This window comes from Anopheles aquasalis, chromosome X (genome assembly GCF_943734665.1).
Source record: "Anopheles aquasalis chromosome X, idAnoAquaMG_Q_19, whole genome shotgun sequence".
Classification (NCBI taxonomy): domain Eukaryota; kingdom Metazoa; phylum Arthropoda; class Insecta; order Diptera; family Culicidae; genus Anopheles; species Anopheles aquasalis.
In genome coordinates, this window is record NC_064876.1 from 5,296,080 (window position 1) to 5,312,827 (window position 16,748).

Genomic DNA, 16,748 nt, shown 5'->3' on the forward strand with positions numbered 1-16,748 from the left:
GCTCAGACGGGTTCGGGAGTTGGCGCGGTGAAATCCCGACGGTGGCGGAGGGCCCAGAAGCATCTTGACGGCATTCGGTGGTGCGTATTTTTGTTTTGTTGTCGGTTCCGGCGGTCGCGGTTGGTCGCAGTCTTCATCTCCTCTGCCTCCACACTCGCCTGCTGGATGCGCTTGCTCTAGCCTCAGCGCGTCTTCCCAGCTTTCTTCGAGATTTTCCTCATTAGAGGGGAAAACGAAACTATCAGACGTCAGAGGCAGCCCGCGTACAGCAGTGGCAGGTAGCAGCACCGGGCCGGGAGGGAAGGCGCAATCGGGAAGGGATCGGATCTGCCACCGAACGGAATCTCATCCCGGTTCGGTTCGTGGGCGAGGGAAACGACGCGCGCGCGCGAGAGAGCAGAGCGCGTGCTATTTCCCGGGCCGAAGACGACGACGATGATCGTTTCCCCTTCAATCATTCTTTTTTTTTTTTGTTATAACTATTTCATCTGGGTTTTTTGTTGTGTATGCTAAGGGTTTGGCGTGGCTGGGAGGGTGATGTATGTTAATCACACAAACCGAGTCCATTCTCGCTGCTATGTGGCACTCTCTGGTGGTGTGATCACTTTGATAGGTAGGTAGGTCTTGGTCCGGCCTTGGTTATGTTGTAGACAGGATAACTTTGCTCATACCGAGCCTCGCTTCTGAATGGAATGCATGGGAAAAATTCTCAATCTCATTTAATGGAAATCATTACACAATTTTGTCTGAACATGCTTCTGTTTGAGTTTTATATTTATTTTCAACTTTGTGGCTTATCTGCTACTGGATTTGATGCAACAATAGCGTCTGTCCTATCTTATACAAGTCGCACCTTGATTTTACGGATTGAAAACGTTGGCAGGAAGCATGTTCAAGAATTGTTGTCTTTTTAATTGTGACTCGTGCAAAACATTTTGACATCATCTGCGGTACCTACGCAATCCTGCAAAACTAGTGTAGTGTAGCCCTTCTAAAAGCGGAACAAAGAGCTACAATGAAGCAATACGATAGAATAATAATTTCAAGAATATGCTCCTCCGAATCATAATCAAATCTTTAGCAAAGATGAAACTGTTGATCATTTTTAAACATCTCTATTCAAATCAACTTCAATTGTAACCATGGGTTTCGAAATAGTTCTTCGAGTGCAAAACGTTTTGACTTCACCGGTGGTACCTACACAATTCTATAAAACTAGTGTAGTATAGACCTACTAAAAGCGGAACAAAAGAGCAACAATGCAGCAATATGATCGAATATTAATTTTACGAATATGCTGCTCCGAATCATAATTAAATCATTTTTAAACATTTCTATTCAAATCAACTTCAATTGTAACCTTGGGTTTCGAAATAGTTCTTCGAGTGCAAAACGTTTTGACTTCACCGGTGGTACCTACACAATCCTGCAAAACTAATGTAATGTAGCCCTACTAAAAGCGAAACAAAAGAGGAATTATGAAGCAATATGATAGAATATTAATTTTAAGAATATGCTGCTCCGAAACATAATCAAATCATTTTTAAACATCTCTATTCAAATCAACTTCAATTGTAACCATGGGTTTCGAAATAGTTCTTCGAGTGCAAAACGTTTTGACTTCACCGGTGGTACCTACACAATTCTATAAAACTAGTGTAGTATAGACCTACTAAAAGCGAAACAAAAGAGCAACAATGAAGCAATATGATAGAATATTAATTTTAAGAATATGCTGCTCCGAATCATAATTAAATCATTTTTAAACATCTCTATTCAAATCAACTTCAATTATAACCATGGGTTTCGAAATAGTTCTTCGAGTGCAAAACGTTTTGACTTCACCGGTGGTACCTACACAATTCTATAAAACTAGTGTAGTATAGACCTACTAAAAGCGAAACAAAAGAGCAACAATGAAGCAATATGATAGAATATTAATTTTACGAATATGCTGCTCCGAATCATAATTAAATCATTTTTAAACATTTCTATTCAAATCAACTTCAATTGTAACCTTGGGTTTCGAAATAGTTCTTCGAGTGCAAAACGTTTTGACTTCACCGGTGGTACCTACACAATTCTATAAAACTAGTGTAGTATAGACCTACTAAAAGCGAAACAAAAGAGCAACAATGAAGCAATATGATAGAATATTAATTTTAAGAATATGCTGCTCCGAATCATAATTAAATCATTTTTAAACATCTCTATTCAAATCAACTTCAATTGTAACCATGGGTTTCGAAATAGTTCTTCGAGTGCAAAACGTTTTGACTTCACCGGTGGTACCTACACAATCCTGCAAAACCAGTCGTACTAAAATCGGAACAAAAGAGCAACAATGAAGCAATACGACATTTCACAATCCATCAAAATCAAGACATTTGAAGGTGTATTAGCACTACCGTTCACTATTATGTTTCACTGTTGTTATCATGCGCCGCCGAAAAGCGGTTCCGCGCCCTGCTTCCAGTGTTCGAACACGTACGGCAACCGGTTGCTCGGTTCGGTACTCCAGTGGTGTATCCGGCAGCGTACCCGAGCCTTCTCGAGATTGTTGATCGTGATGGTGACGGTAAACTCTTTGTTTTGTTTTAGTAGATCCGGTCCGGTAATCGGTGTGGCCGGTAGTTCAATCGCTTCAGTTGGTACGTAGTAGCCGGCCTTCCGCAACGCGGTCCTGATGTGCCAGGATTCTATCACCCACGGCTGATCTTTGTTCATGACCACCGCTAAGATGAGGCTTTCAAGTTTGTTCACCGTCTGCGATAAAGGATGGTTAATGAGCTGATGTCTGGTGTTAGCTTGTTAGGCTTCCTTACTCGCTGAGCATACGCCGAGCTGTGGATCTCTTTCTCCGTTTCATCCTTTTCGATAGCATATTTGGCCAAATTTTCCGGCGTCTTGTAGACAGCCAGCCCGGGCAGTAGCAGCTGATTGTAGGCAACGTTCGGCTTGAGCGACACCACATCCCCCTTGGCACCAATGCCTTCGACGAACGCCGTAAGGATGACCTCGAGATTGGGTTTCTTGATCACCGTTCGATTTTCCACCAGTTCGTACACGAAGTGGCGCCCTCGCAGCTTGCCCGGTTTCTGGTGCTTTTTGCACAGATTCGGCGGCGTGCGACGTTTCAGTACGAACGTGTTCTACGGTTCGGGGGACAGTAATTGGATTAGAATAGAACATGCTGGGTGCAATTGGAATACAGCTACAAGCTGCTGCCGCTCGTTCTTGCCTACCCGGGTTTGTTCTTCCATAACGGACTGGGGCGCACACAGTGGCGAGCCAGCCGACAGCACTCCAAGCAGCTTGGAACCGGATTGCGCCCGGTACGTCTTGCTGGATGCATGGTTCAAAATCGAGCCCGTCCAGTATTGTTTTGATGTGAAGCCGGCGTTCTTCGAAAGAAAGTGATTACAAAATTGCATAACCAAAACAGAAGACGAGCGAGCAATGCTTACTTGTAGCAGCGGAACGGTCGATCTAGTTAGAAGCGCCGAAACGCCGGTTGCAAATTTACCAAACATTTGTTTGATCACTCGATTCTTTTTAATAACTTAAGAAACACAAGGAAACTTCTCGGGATGGTGTTTGCACGAAGGGGAACGAAAAGTCAGATGAAACTAACCTCAATCAGGAAACCAAAACAATAAGCATGCGTTTAGATGAGCTCGTTCGCGACTCGAAGCTCCTTTTCTTTTGTACAGCGCTCTTTCGTGCGAACGGTGCCTACAGCAGTTTGTGTGTTGGTTCTGTGCGATCGTCTCCCGATCATCTTGCCGGTCCTTTGGTGTTTTCTGGTTTCACCTAATGGTGCACGATTGACCGACCGCAACAGTGCAGTAATTCGCTTTTTTTTAAATCGACTGCCTTGGTTCCGATCGCCTGGCGCATTGTCCCAGCTTGCGGGGGAGTTTTTAAGATTTTGCAGAAAAAAATCCGACCGTGACGCGATGATCCTTGATCGGCCATCATGGGGGATGCTACTTATCTTATCAGCGGTACTGTGCTGCGCACAGGTCGATGCCGCCTACCAGTATCAAACGAAAACGCTCGACGTTCCGATTGACCACTTCACCTACACCAGCAACGCAACATTCAAGCTGCGGTAAGTGTGACCCTTTAGCAGTCGATCCGTTTATCAGCATTCCTTGCCCTAACCAACAGCCACCCGGAATGACCTTTGCTTTCAGCTACCTTCTCAATGACACCTACGCTAAAGGGCGCACTGATGGGCCGATTTTGCTGTACGCGGGCAACGAGGGTGACATCGAGCTGTTCGCTCAAAACACCGGCTTTATGTGGGAGATCGCGCCGATGTTGAACGCGACGCTGCTGTTCGCCGAACATCGCTACTACGGCCAGTCGCTTCCTTTCGGGAATCGCTCGTACGAATCGCCAGCCACCCTGGGATACCTCACCTCTGAACAAGCGCTTGCCGATTACGCCTACCTACTGATGGCGCTCAATCCGCCGAGCAACAGTACGGCAAAGCAGGCTCAACCGGTGATCGTGCTTGGCGGCTCATATGGTGGTATGCTGGCCGCCTGGTTCCGGATTAAGTACCCACATCTGGTGGTCGGAGCGATCGCAGCATCCGCCCCGATACGCCAGTTCCAGGATCTCACACCATGCGGTATCTTTAACCAGATTCTCACCTCGGTCTTCAACACTGCCGGCCAGTCCGCGTGCGTGCACAACATTCGCGCGTCGTGGCAGCTGCTGACAAACTACTCGGCCACCGCCGACGGACTACACGTCCTGAACGAGAAGTTCAAATTCTGCACCAACCTCACAAAGGCGACCGACGTAACGGAAACGCTGTTCGGCTATCTGGCCGATGTATACGGCAACCTGGCGATGATCAACTACCCGTACGAGTCAGACTTCCTGGCCCCGGTGCCGGCGTATCCGGTGCGCCAGTTTTGCCATCCGTTTGATAAAAATTACACCGGCACCGAGCTGCTCGATAAGCTCCAACAGGCGCTCAGCGTGTATACCAACTATACCGGCAAGGCGACCTGCCTCAGTCTCAACGCGTCGGCCGCCCTCGGTGACCGCGGGTGGAACTTTCAGGCTTGCACCGAGATGGTGATGCCAATGTGCGCCGACGGTGTGCACGATATGTTCTGGCCCCAGAAGTGGGACCTGGCCCAGTACTCCGACTCATGCCACAAGCAATTCGGCATTCGGCCGCACCCGCAGAATGCAATCCTCAACTACGGTGGACAATATTTGGTGTAAGTGTTGGGCAGCTGATGTTGCTGATCTTCTCTTCTCTTCTCACAAACCTTTTAACGCGCTCCGTTATCTCTCCTAGGGGCAGCATCACGAACATCGTCTTCAGCAACGGTCTGCTTGATCCGTGGTCTGGCGGTGGTGTGCTACGGTCGAGCAATGACAAAATTAAGATAGTGCTTATTCCCGAAGGAGCGCACCATATCGATTTGCGGGCTGCTAATCCCAACGATCCGGAGACGGTGGTGCTGGCTCGCCAAAAACACTACCAGAGCATGCTCGAATGGATTGCCGAGTACCGGCGCCTGAAGCAGTACTGATTGTTCTCTACGGTGGCCTTTAAAGTGAGGGTGTTAACCAGCGGTGTTACAGCTTCCCACAGCCTTTAGCAGCCCTCCTTTTTGCTCTACTTAACTCACTAATACAAAGAGCAAGATGCTGCGAATAGAAATTTGTGCCAAATATTGGCCGCGCATAAAATTTATGGGATTATTAAGTTTACAGAGCCGATCCCGCTTGTTCAGCTGCAAGCTGGTTTCGGTGTCGGTGAAACACTCATTGGTCCACAGCAGGACCGGGGCAAGGCAGATAGAACTGGTTAAAATGGAGAAAGTACGACCACCAAGCGATGGATTAGTATGAACCCGCCCTATTCCAGTGGAAGTGTATGCAAAATACGAAATCAATTGTGAATCTGAATCAGAAATTGTCACCCTTTAGATATACAATTATACACGAATAATAAATGCATGGTTATATGTATACTCCAACCGGCGCCTATTTTAAACTCCTTCATTTAAAGAAATGCAGCACCATGTCTCTTTCCAGATCTATTGAAAAAATACTTCAATCAATACATTTTTGAAATAGATTTTTTTCTATCTGTTTTCTTAATAGCGGAATCTGTTTCTTATGATCGATATCCAATGATGTGATCAATATTCATAGAATAAACGTGACTTCCAAAATATCAGCAATATACCAATGGAGAACGATTTGTGAGCAATGTGCAAAGGATTCCTTTAAAACTCTCTTCGGGGAGGGTAACACATTACTTAACGGAGGCTAAGGTACGGGCCAAAAAAGGCTAATTTTTGGAGATGTTATGTGAAGAAACCATTCGCTTCCATTTTTCCAAGAAGATGTTATATTAAACTACAACTGTTCAAAAATATTTGATTGTATTTTGGGGAAGGATAATGAATTCCATTGTCCATTCATCCATCATATTTAGGAAGACGTGTCTTTGAAATGATACTTTTTCCGGTGTCCATCGTAGCTGTGTGATTGATCATCTGAGCTACGGAAATCAATAATCTTTCGATAGTTTATATGTTTATTCAGGTAGCTCAGCCAATTTTTTGTGAATCTTCCAGTTTTTCGATTTTTGGCCATTTTTTTAGGTGAAAAGGTGATTTCACTATGATGGGGTTCGTCGCTTTTACGGGCAAGTCTTTTGTTGTTAGAAAATTATCGATGTTGTTAGAAAATTATCGACGATTTGTTGTTAGAAAAGTATCAACCTATACATGTTTTTGCAAATGCCATAATCAATTACAAATTTTCAAGAATAATTGGTCTTATTTTGGGGACGATTTACTTAAAACTTCATCCATGGCATCAAATTTAGGCAGTCGTGTCTTCGATAAGATACTTTTTATGGTGCGCATCGTAACTACGTGATGGGTCATCAGATACAAATACAAATCGATACTCGTTTGAAAGATTATAAGTTTATCCAGGTCCAGGTTAATCCAGGTCCTGTCGAGCTTTTGTTAAATTTCCTGTTTTTCGATTTTTGGCCGATTTTTGAAGTTCAAAAAGTGATGCTTTTTGCCATTTTGCTTAAAAACACGATTTTTGGCGATTTGTTTAAAAAAAAAATACCACCAATTTATATGAAATCTCGACGGGGCTACCTGGCAAAGAGTGTACAGATTATGTGTTAAAAGTTTCAAATCGATCGGTTCATTAGTTTTTTTTTTCGACGGGAAACGCGCTGCAAAGCAGCGAGCTGCATAGAGCCAGGTGATTTTTCAAAAATTTATGTCTTTGTCAGTTTTGCTTCGATCGATAAAAAAAACACAATATTCTTGAAAGAATCAGCATTCATGGAAAAAGGTCAAAAATAACTGTCACGAAAAAATGAAATACTTTACCCTTTAAGCTTATTTTTCTAAACTAGATTAATCGAGAGCAGGTGGGTGTTGTTGTGTCTTGGTTTGTTCTAATTGTTTTCTTAATTATTCTATATCTTGATTTGAAGCAGAGATTACTACAAGTTCTTATAAGAAGAAGAAAAACTTGCTAGTGCCTTAACTTCCATTCTTTTGATGTGGCTGGCATAATGTTGAAGATTTCGCTGCAAGCTCTTTCAGATGTTCACAGTTACACAGTTAACTTGCCCCCGCACCGCTGCTGTTTGCTGTTTACTGCCCTTTATTTCTCACGATTTGACGTCATGATTATTGTTTTTATTGGGGTTGTTTTTGGTTTGGTTGTTTATATTAACATTACATTTGTATGAGGGTTTTTTGTTTGGTGGTGGCACCGTGTAAATGTTTGGGTTACTCTGGCGCCGACGCCAACGCCACCGCCAGCTCCCACTTGCCTGTTGCTGGCATCGGGTGCGGCTTCTCTAAGTAAGAAAGTTGTTTGCTCGAGGGGAAAAATGTACAGCCATAGATTGAATATCCCGGTTATCGGTCCAGCCATTCGCTTCGGCGCCCCGCATGTAGCTGGCATTCGGGAGTTTTGCCGGATGTCTCGCGATGCCCGGTGCGTACGAGCTAGGGTGCACCGCTTGATTGATGCGACGCGTACGCTCAATTCCTTTCCCGTAGCGAGCTGCTGCTGCTGCTGCTACACTGCTAGCTCAGAGCGGATCATTCACCGGGTGGTTCCTTGGGCGTTTGGTCGGTATCCGGGGTGTCCTTCGCGCTGGCGACGACGTTACCGGTCACCGCTACAGACTTACCACGTTCGGAAGAGCTGCGCAGACCGTGCCACATCGCCACGGGCTTGCGGAGTGCTGTCAGCATCTGGTGCCAGTGCCGCAACGCCTTACCGGTTGTGCCGCTACCGATGATGACGTGCCCTAGCGATACCAGCTTGATGCTGGACTTGCGCCGGCCACCGAGCATCGGCTCGCCGGCACCATCGAGCACTGGCCCGTTGGCCACCACTTCGGACCGGTTTAGCATCTGCACCACCGACAATCGTATCTGAACGGTGTTCAGGAGGTAAGGCGGCACGCTGAAGATGATCGCCTCGTTGTAAATCGGAAAGCGTTCCGCCCGCCTCACCGAGGTCTTCTTCTTCGAAACCTTCTGGTCGTTCTGCAGCAGGTAAACCTGAAATCCATCCGGTGGCATTAGAGTACGTGCGGACGATCTGGTCCATCCGGCAGTGCGTGCGGCCTTACCTTGACGAACACGCTGCCACCGGTGTCCGGGTGGTCCGCTGTGGAGGCAACCACCGGGGGTGACGGCTCGGCCAGTGACTCCTCACACTGGCTGTCCCGCCGGCCATTGCTTAGGGCCGGGTGCCGTGGGGCTTTGAGGGCCAGATTCCGGGCCTTCACTACCACGACCGTGAGCCGCTCGGCCGTCGGTAAGTAGCTGAGCGAAAACATGAGCTCACCGAGGTCGGGCCGCCGGTACCGGCTATCGTTTAGCTTCAGCCAGGTGGTCAGCGGTCGCTGTATAGCATCGGTCAGCTGCAGCTCCGCCTCACCTTGATTGTGAGAAAGAGGAAGAAAGAGAGAGGGAGAGAGGGAAACGCACTTTAGAACAAGGTTGCTGTACTGCTGTTGAATAAAAAAAAAAACTCAGCAGCTTTGCATTGAAACTATGAATGAACTGGTAATTTTACAACAATACAAACCGGTACACAACAATTACTAATCATCCCATAATAATAAGGATAAATTTGACCAAGCGCAACGCGTGTGACAGTTTCACGTATAACCAGGTGTACAAGCTTAGAATGGCCTTTTTTTTAAAAAAAAAACACGTTTTTTTAAAAAAAAAACACGTTTTTTTAAACAGTAAGCCAAAACATAAGTTATTCTAAACATTTTTCCTTGCTAGCTATACATTTTTCCTATCTTTTGAGGAATTTGTGTCTACCATGCCAAAAGAATTGTTCATTTAGCGACACAAACCATGCCGTCATGCCATTTTCCAACCACTTTATACAAATCGAAATGCTGCTCGGCCAGCGCGTGACCGATCGTCAAAAAGGTGGTGATATTTGGAATGGTCCAAGTCTAGTTAAGTTAGCGGAGTGCGGTATAACATCCCAGTTGAATTTATTGAAATAGTTTTGGACCATTTTTGACGAGTGCGATGTGTTTTGGATTCGCTCCGTTTGCTTATCGTTTATGAAGGGGTACCCATTCATGAAACTTAAGCTTTTTGTAATGGCTTGTTTAGTAATTCCTAACTACTGGGCAAGTTTTTTCAACGATTACAAATGATCCTCGTCCAAAAGAAGCTGTAAATCATGCTCCAAATCGTTTTTGGCTCGATTTTCACGCTTCTTGCCAAAATGGTCACCTTTGAATCAATTTAACCTATTTTTGCAAGTGATTTCCTCTACCACATTGTCATTATAGGTCTCTACAAGCATTGTGTTATTCTGTAGTATCACTTATGATGCGGTCTGATTTATGTAAATACCATGCACATGAAACCGACCTTTTTGATTTGCGTAAAAAAATATTCTGCGTTTGCGTTTTGAAAAAAATATTCTCCAAAGTTATGGCAATCGTTAGCTACACATTTCAACTATATGTTGGGCAATTTTTGGATGCCTAACCTATAAAACCGCCAATCTGTACCATATTTTCAAAATCCATCCATTTTTCAAAATTTTCAAACAAAAGGAAGCGCTGCACGGCCATTACCTGTCTCAGCGATGCAAATGAATGTTTATTTGATAGAGTCAAGTCTGGTGAGTTAGCCGCAAGTGCTAATTGTTAGCTATTGTGGCTTTGTACCGTGTCCTTGGCCGATATTCCGCGCGGTGGCGGAGCATTTGCCTATGCCTAATGCCTAATGAACGAAATAAAACACATAGACACTGACTTTACAGCTCCATTTGGCGTAGATATAGCTTTAGAGCGAAAAAGTCGGTTTCACATGCATACAAAAAACAGTCTGGCATGTCGATTAGTGATGGGCGCTCGGAATCGCACCCACGAATTCCACTCCGATTCCGCCTGCAGAAAAACGGAGTCGATTCCGACCCAGATCGATTCCGGGAATTTCAGGGGGGGAAAGTTCGGCGCAGCAGCTACCGTGCCTTCTGCTTTGGTACGCCATTCGCCGCCGATGTTGATTGTTTTGTTTTAGCTTGCGACTTTGTTTACGTTTTCGCAGTCTACCTGCTGCTGGGCACCCGTCTAGTAGAGCCATGGTCCCATAATGAGGGAATCCCCCAAACAATTAAACGTCGATCTTGACCATTACAGTCTAGCGAGACGCCATCGACCGCTCAGCCATCGGCGCTGGCGCCTCTCGATTCCGAGAATTGAGTCTTGGAGGGGTGCAAGTGCGGCGCAGCGCAGTGACCGTTCTTCTGCTTTGGTACGCCATTCGCCGTCGATGTTGATTGTTTTGTTTTAGCTTACGACTTTGTTTACGTTTTCGCAGTCTACCTGCTGCTGCTGCTGCTGCTGCCTGACTCACGTTGCTTTAGTAGAGCCAAGGTCAGGTAATCCCCGAATCGATTCCGGGAAATTGTGTTCAATTGAGTCATGGAGGGGGGAAAGTCCGGCGCAGCACTGTGACTGCTTTCTTATCTGCTTTGGTGTAGCCATTCGCACATTTGCGCTTTGTTTTACATCACAGAGGAGTTAGCGCCTGTTTCTGTTTTGCATCGGTATTTAGTGACCCTGAAAATTATGCGTAATTTGCTGCAATGCTCAACAACTTTCCGGGCTAAGGCCTGTTTTGCCCATCACTAATGTCGATGAAACCTCAATTTGCTCTGTAAGCCCGTCTATAAGCGAAGGGCCATATTAAGCTTGTACACCTGGTAGCTCTAGCGTTGGCACCCTTTTTTTTAATAAAAAAAAAAAGAACTCCGTACTTTCTTCGCGATGTCCGAGTTCGCGGAATTCCCTAGTCATCATTCTGCCAGGACACTCGGACTCGGCCAGCTAAAGCTAAGGATCTTACTTTGGGTAAAAACTTCGCAGTTCGCAGTTGCCACGATTCATTCATAAATTGGAAAACAAAAAAATGCTGCCACCAACACCGGGGTCGGGCTGGGGTTTCAGCACCCATCGTGCTTACCTATGAGCGTGAGCGAGCCGGACGAGTCCCCGCCCGCACTTTGGAACACCTGAAACGCGAGCGTCTGCCGCTCGCCGGTCCCGGTGGCGATCGAGAAGGTGAACGTTTCGTGGAAGCTCGCTCGATCGACGGCCGTACCCCGGCAAACCTTGGTCTGTCGCACCGTCTGCGATTCGTCCGCCGCCAGCAACACCCGGACGAGTGTTTCCGTCTCGGGCGCTGGATCGGTGGTCACCGGCACACCGACCAAATCCTTTGCCTCCTGCACCGTCACGGCCAGCTCCATACCCTGCTTCCCGGTTCCGGTTCCGGTTCCGGTGTTTCCGCTCCTGTGAAATAGGAAGAAGAAGAAGTAAAGAAAAAGGCATGGTGGTGGCGTGGGGTCCCTTCTTACTTGGGGTCCGGTTGTAGCGCGACACACAGGTACCCGGCCACCGGTTGCGTGGGGCTACGATCGGGGTGCACCAGATCGGCAAACACGACCGATGACTGCGAGGCAACGGACTCGCAGGACGACGACGGTAGCACGGTCGCGGACCGGTACCGCTCCGAGCCGAACGAGAAGTACTGCCCGAGGAACGACTCGGACACGGTCTTGTGCAGCGTCTCGGTGCTACCGGGGCGGAATGGTCGCCCGCTGCCCGTGGTTGTGGTGCCGCTGCCAGTGCCGACCCCGGAACCGGAACCGGAACCGGATCCACCAGCAACCGCGGCGTAGCCCCGGCTGAGGTCACGCTGGGAGGCATGGGACACATGGGTGCACGATGGCGACGGTGAAGAGGGCGCCCGGTGTAGCGGACCGTCGGGCGTACCGGGCTGCTGCCCGTCCGGGGGGTCGGACAGGAGCGCGAACGATTTGATCAGCGTCCGCTCGCTGAACTCGGTCTCGGAGAAGGAGCGATTCCGCAGGATGTGCTTGATGCTCCGGGACACGGTCGGTACGCGGATGCAGTCGAGGGCGTCGGTGCGCGGTGAATCGTGGTACCGATTGCCCCGCCCCACCCCCGGCCCTGCATCGGTGCCACTCGGTGATGGGGAGCTCTCGCATCCGGCCTGCGATGCCTGCGACGGTGGTGACGGTGACGGTGGTGGTGAGGCCGGGTGGCGTACGGTTGGCCGCGCACCCGTTCCGGCCGCCGGGCCCGTTGGTTCCGTGATCGTGCGATTGAACTGCTGGTAAATGTTGAGCAGCAGCTGGTTGCTCTCGATCAGCCGTGACATCTTGCGCAGATTCTCCATCTTGCTGAGCCGCTTCTCCGCCCGCCGCAGTGGATCTTCCTCGCATGTATTCGTGGTCGTCGTGGTTGTCGCTGACGTCGTCACCGATTGAGCAGCAGCAGCAGGAGTAGGAGGAGGAGTAGCGGTCAATGAAGAGAACAGTGGCTGCTGCGCAGCTGATGGAACCGGTGCTGGTGGCCGATCCACCGTTCCCAGGCCGGGTACGGGTCGGTTAAACAACGAGTGTACCATAGCCGGATCAAAGTTGAACACGCAGGTCTGCTGCTGCTGCTGCTGTTGGTTGTTGGTTTGTTGATTGTGTCGGTTGTTGGCGGCGGCGAGCGTTGGTGGTGAATCGAGAAGAAAGGGATTGTTGGCCGACTTGAGCGCTGACCGGAACACCGATACACCGTCCGTATGTGGTGCGGGCGGCCGAACGGGGCTACCGCCTACTGCTGCTGGTAGTGGTGCCGGGTGCGGTCGTGCACGAACCGTCGTCGTCGTCGTCGTCGTCGTCGTCGTCGTCGTCGTCACCGCTGCTGCGGCTGGGAACTCCTCGCACAGTGGATCCTCCTCCCGTAGCGCACCACTACTACCACCGACAGCACCGACGACGACGAACGGGTTCGTGGAGGTGGTGGTGGTGGTGGTGGTGACGATTGGCGTCCGCTTTTCGCGTGGCGATCCGGCCAGCAGTGGCAGGGGAAAGCTGATCGGTGCCGAGTGTTGCTTCCGTGGTACCGGGCGCGGTATCGGCGAGATGACGATCGACTGGGAAGCGGGCTTCGGTTCGGATCTGTCAACCAGAATGGGAGTAGCAGTATTGGTCGTGGCACACGCGCGCTAACTAACACACAGTGTGTATATACTTACGTTTGACGGTGAATGGGCTTTTCGCGGGACAGCTTTGCCTCGCGCGGTGATGGCGCTGGCCGCAACGGTTGTGGCGGTATCGTGTCCGGTTCGTCGTGCGAGTGCCGCCAGGGTGGAACGACGACCGCACCGCCGGCCACGGTTCCCGAACCGTGGTACTGTGGTTTGTAGTCCCGGTCGACCGAGTCGAAGCGCCGGAAGCTACCGGTCGAACCGAGCAGGATCTCGGAACCGGAGTGCATCTGCGGCAGTGAGGGTTACAATACGCGTAAGTGAGTTTAAAAAAAAAGGGTTAAAAGGCCGCTTGGTACGTACGAGATAGCCGTTCGCGTTGTAGAGCCGCATCTTGGAGAGGTTCAGCTTGTCCTCGCGGTTCGACAGGAACCAGGCGATGTCGTACGGCTGCACCAGCCGGCACAGCAGCAGCAGCACGATCAGCAGCGTGCCGACCAGCGCCAAACAGGAGATGAGCACCGCCGTATCCATCTGCCGTTCCCTCCTGTTTGTGTATGTGTGCCCGGAGCTGCTGCTGCTGCTGCTGCTGCGTTGAGGCGAAGGGGCTACTGCTCTAGGGCTCCATCACCAGCCCGGGCCTGACAGATCACAGAGCGGTGTGTGGTGTGGTATGGCGCGTATGTGTACGCGTATGTGTCCGCCCGATCGATGCAGTTGGCAGCAGCAAACGATGGTCGCGGCGAGTGGCAGTGGCAGCGGTGGAACGAAAATAGAACATCCCTGGATATATTGATATATTGTGGCTGTATGGCACACATACGCGCACCCACACACACACACAGAAAAACACACATTCACTTCCGTCAGCTTGGCAGTAAGCATGCCCTACCACCACTGGCTGACCTGGAAAGCACCCCAAACCCCAACGTAGCACCAACCCACCAATTTGCGGGTGGTTCGCCTCAACCGGGACTCGTACAGGTGGTTGCTCGCTTGTTTTCGGTCCCATTCTGTTTCTGCCCTGCGTTCTCTCTCTCTCTCTCTCTCTCTCTCATGCTCTGTACCTTGGGCAGATAGATTGCGCAAAACCGAACGTCCTCACCTGGGGCCGCACCGCAACGCAACGCTCAAAACAACCCTGTCCGCCCAAGGTTTTCTGCGAATCCTTTATCTTTCAGTGTTGCAGTCCCGTTCTCTCTCGCTCTCTCTCTCGCTCTCTCCCTTTCTCTCGCTACCAATACTTCACTTTGGGTCACAGAACGCCTCTGGACTCTCTGTTGCTCTCTGGCACACCTATACACGGTTGCACCGAACAGCACCAAACCACGTGCTGTTAATAAAGAGATCACAAACATTCTATGCTCTAAAGGGACGGTGGGGTGGGGTTGGGGGAGCCCTCCTTCCCGAAAAAGAAGAGCCACTATATATAGTCTCCTTAGACCTTGCTCGGCGTCACTGTCGTTCAAGGGATGAAGTAGCTTCTCAGGCGGTTAATTAGAAGGAAGGCTTCACCGCAAACGGAAGGGCGGAACGGGACGGGTGCTGTTGACCTAGGCCCCCCGCCCGGTGTACGCGTATCTGCACAGGCCACCGAAGTGGCGCACCGTATACTTACCACGGCAGCAGATATCGACGTAGCCAGACGAGATTCTTCTCAACGCCTCGATCTTCCCCGGGGTGGGGGGGGGGGGGGGGGGGACGTATATTGTCAGTTAGCCTAGAAGGAAGGGTTTTTGGTTCGAAGTTCGGTAGCAAAATCGATCCGCAGTCGCGCACAGAACAAGCCTAGCGCCTAGAACAAGCTGGTGTGCTGATAGCGGGCAGAGCAGTGATACAATCCCCTACATGGCACATGCTACTACTGAACTGAACGCGTGGTGGCGCTAGAAGGGGTGCAAGCCGAAAGCACCACCATCTCGCTATCACCATTATCGCACACCAGCTGCGCGACAGTGAGAGTTCGACGCACAATTGGAGGTACACACAGGTCCGGGGGGGGACGCACACAGACTTGTTTCTAGCTTACTGCTGCTGCTGCTGCTGCTGCTGCTGCTGCTGCTGCAGTTCGTTATCGTCACGCGCGCGTCTCTTTTTCGTCGAGCCTTATACCGTTCCGTTTGAACGTGTGCTTCTGTGGGCTCCTGCACACCAGCGCACGCACGCACGAGAGAAGAAGCGGTCCTGGCGGGCTGTATAGAACCACCATCGGTGGTAGCGGTGTCAGTGCGCAACAATTTTGTTTGCCAACACAGACACACACACACCTCCGGCTACACCCAGAGAGAGAGAGAGAAAGAGAGACAGAGCCCCGCGTGGATCCGTATGAAGGCTGCTGCTGCTGCTGCCACCCCTTTCGGTGGGCTCGGCATGGCATGGACTTTGAGTGGCGCAGAAGGGGATGGGGAAGGGTTATAGGGGTCGCGGTGGGCCTGCGCACTACGGCACTAGGTCAGCGGTAGGAGAGCCCTACTGCTCTAAAATGTTCTGGCTTCGAAAAACTGAAGGCGCTAAAGACGGTCAGAGGCCAAAGGGGCGGCAGTTTCCATGGCTACTACTGCTGCACCATAGCCATGTTGCCTGAGCGACCTCTCGCGGGCACAATGATGAGGATGATGGGCACCAAACAAAACGTACATAGCAGTATAGTGTTCTTCTAGCGAATCCTTTTTTTGTTCGTGGGTTTTGAAAGTTCCCCACAGTTGGGAGCAATGGGTAGGTGGCGGGGTTTTTGGTGGTGCCGGCACCGTTTTATGCTGTATGTGTGCACCAGATGGTTCCTCCAGCAAATAGCAACGCAAAACGAAAAAAGAAGGTCAAGTCAAGCGAATTATTTGCGAATTGGCGCCACGTGCGCCCGTGCTGCGGCACCCAGGGTCTGTTGTATGCAAAAGGGACACCTGCTGGCCAGGATTCCGGGAGCCGACCGACCAAGTTCACTCGCTTTACTTACCTCACGGAGCCACTCGAATCCTTCCAGTTGTTTTCCGCTAGATGCCGTTCCAATGCTGGCCCGCTAGTGGGCTGCGCTTTGTCGGTCGGGCTTCGAAGGTTTCCACCATAGCTTTCTTTCAGCAAAAGTTGGCACCAACGTTCGCCACCATTTCCGGCAAACCCGGTGATCGGCAGGCAAGGACATTTACATACAAATAAAACCAT

General features: G+C 49.7%; 3 protein-coding genes across 9 annotated transcripts; 1 reads left to right on the forward strand and 2 right to left on the reverse strand.

Moving 5' to 3' along the window:
* Positions 1-885: 885 nt before the first annotated feature.
* LOC126569703 (39S ribosomal protein L9, mitochondrial) lies at positions 886-3,604 on the reverse strand. Of its 5 annotated transcripts, none has more exons than XR_007607808.1 (5): positions 3,468-3,604; positions 3,246-3,404; positions 2,826-3,152; positions 2,237-2,766; positions 886-2,017 (listed from the first exon to the last, which is right to left on the reverse strand). XR_007607808.1 is itself a non-coding variant. In XM_050226972.1 (4 exons), the coding sequence occupies exons 1-4, from the start codon at positions 3,531-3,533 to the stop codon at positions 2,437-2,439; spliced, it is 882 nt and encodes a 293-aa protein (XP_050082929.1). In that variant the 5' UTR covers positions 3,534-3,604; the 3' UTR covers positions 886-2,436. The 5 variants fall into 5 exon arrangements, 1 of the variants encoding a protein (XP_050082929.1); XR_007607811.1 differs by having other exon boundaries at positions 886-1,416; positions 1,855-2,766; XR_007607810.1 differs by having other exon boundaries at positions 886-1,360; positions 1,799-2,766.
* Positions 3,605-3,735: 131 nt separating this feature from the next.
* On the forward strand, positions 3,736-6,014 carry LOC126569663 (lysosomal Pro-X carboxypeptidase). The gene is made up of 3 exons (XM_050226920.1): positions 3,736-4,114; positions 4,200-5,246; positions 5,327-6,014. The coding sequence occupies exons 1-3, from the start codon at positions 3,960-3,962 to the stop codon at positions 5,562-5,564; spliced, it is 1,440 nt and encodes a 479-aa protein (XP_050082877.1). The 5' UTR covers positions 3,736-3,959; the 3' UTR covers positions 5,565-6,014.
* A 1,660-nt stretch (positions 6,015-7,674) lies between these two features.
* LOC126569580 (mucin-5AC) lies at positions 7,675-15,737 on the reverse strand. 3 transcript variants are annotated; one of them, XM_050226783.1, is made up of 7 exons: positions 15,619-15,737; positions 13,953-14,230; positions 13,638-13,879; positions 11,941-13,560; positions 11,547-11,875; positions 8,669-8,979; positions 7,675-8,597 (listed from the first exon to the last, which is right to left on the reverse strand). In XM_050226783.1, the coding sequence occupies exons 2-7, from the start codon at positions 14,121-14,123 to the stop codon at positions 8,130-8,132; spliced, it is 3,141 nt and encodes a 1,046-aa protein (XP_050082740.1). In that variant the 5' UTR covers positions 14,124-14,230; positions 15,619-15,737; the 3' UTR covers positions 7,675-8,129. The 3 variants fall into 3 exon arrangements, with proteins under 3 accessions (XP_050082740.1, XP_050082732.1, XP_050082750.1); XM_050226775.1 differs by lacking the exon at positions 15,619-15,737 and adding an exon at positions 15,208-15,356; XM_050226793.1 differs by lacking the exon at positions 15,619-15,737 and adding an exon at positions 14,535-14,580.
* Between the last annotated feature and the right edge of the window lie 1,011 nt (positions 15,738-16,748).

Bases quoted from the DNA above. Each gene is read 5' to 3' on its own strand.
- LOC126569580 (XM_050226783.1), bottom strand. From the start codon at position 14,123: ATGGATACGGCGGTGCTCATCTCCTGTTTGGCGCTGGTCGGCACGCTG. The intron at 13,561-13,637 runs GTAAGTATATAC...TCTGGTTGACAG, and splicing joins AAGCCCATTCACCGTCAAAC to ATCCGAACCGAAGCCCGCTT. The intron at 8,980-11,546 runs GTAAGCACGATG...CTCACAATCAAG, and splicing joins CGGCTCGCTCACGCTCATAG to GTGAGGCGGAGCTGCAGCTG.
- LOC126569703 (XM_050226972.1), bottom strand. From the start codon at position 3,533: ATGTTTGGTAAATTTGCAACCGGCGTTTCGGCGCTTCTAACTAGATCG. The intron at 3,405-3,467 runs GTAAGCATTGCT...TTTCTTTCGAAG, and splicing joins CGACCGTTCCGCTGCTACAA to AACGCCGGCTTCACATCAAA. The intron at 2,767-2,825 runs GTAAGGAAGCCT...CCTTTATCGCAG, and splicing joins GCTCGGCGTATGCTCAGCGA to ACGGTGAACAAACTTGAAAG.
- LOC126569663 (XM_050226920.1), top strand. From the start codon at position 3,960: ATGATCCTTGATCGGCCATCATGGGGGATGCTACTTATCTTATCAGCG. The intron at 4,115-4,199 runs GTAAGTGTGACC...CTTTGCTTTCAG, and splicing joins AACGCAACATTCAAGCTGCG to CTACCTTCTCAATGACACCT. The intron at 5,247-5,326 runs GTAAGTGTTGGG...TATCTCTCCTAG, and splicing joins TACGGTGGACAATATTTGGT to GGGCAGCATCACGAACATCG.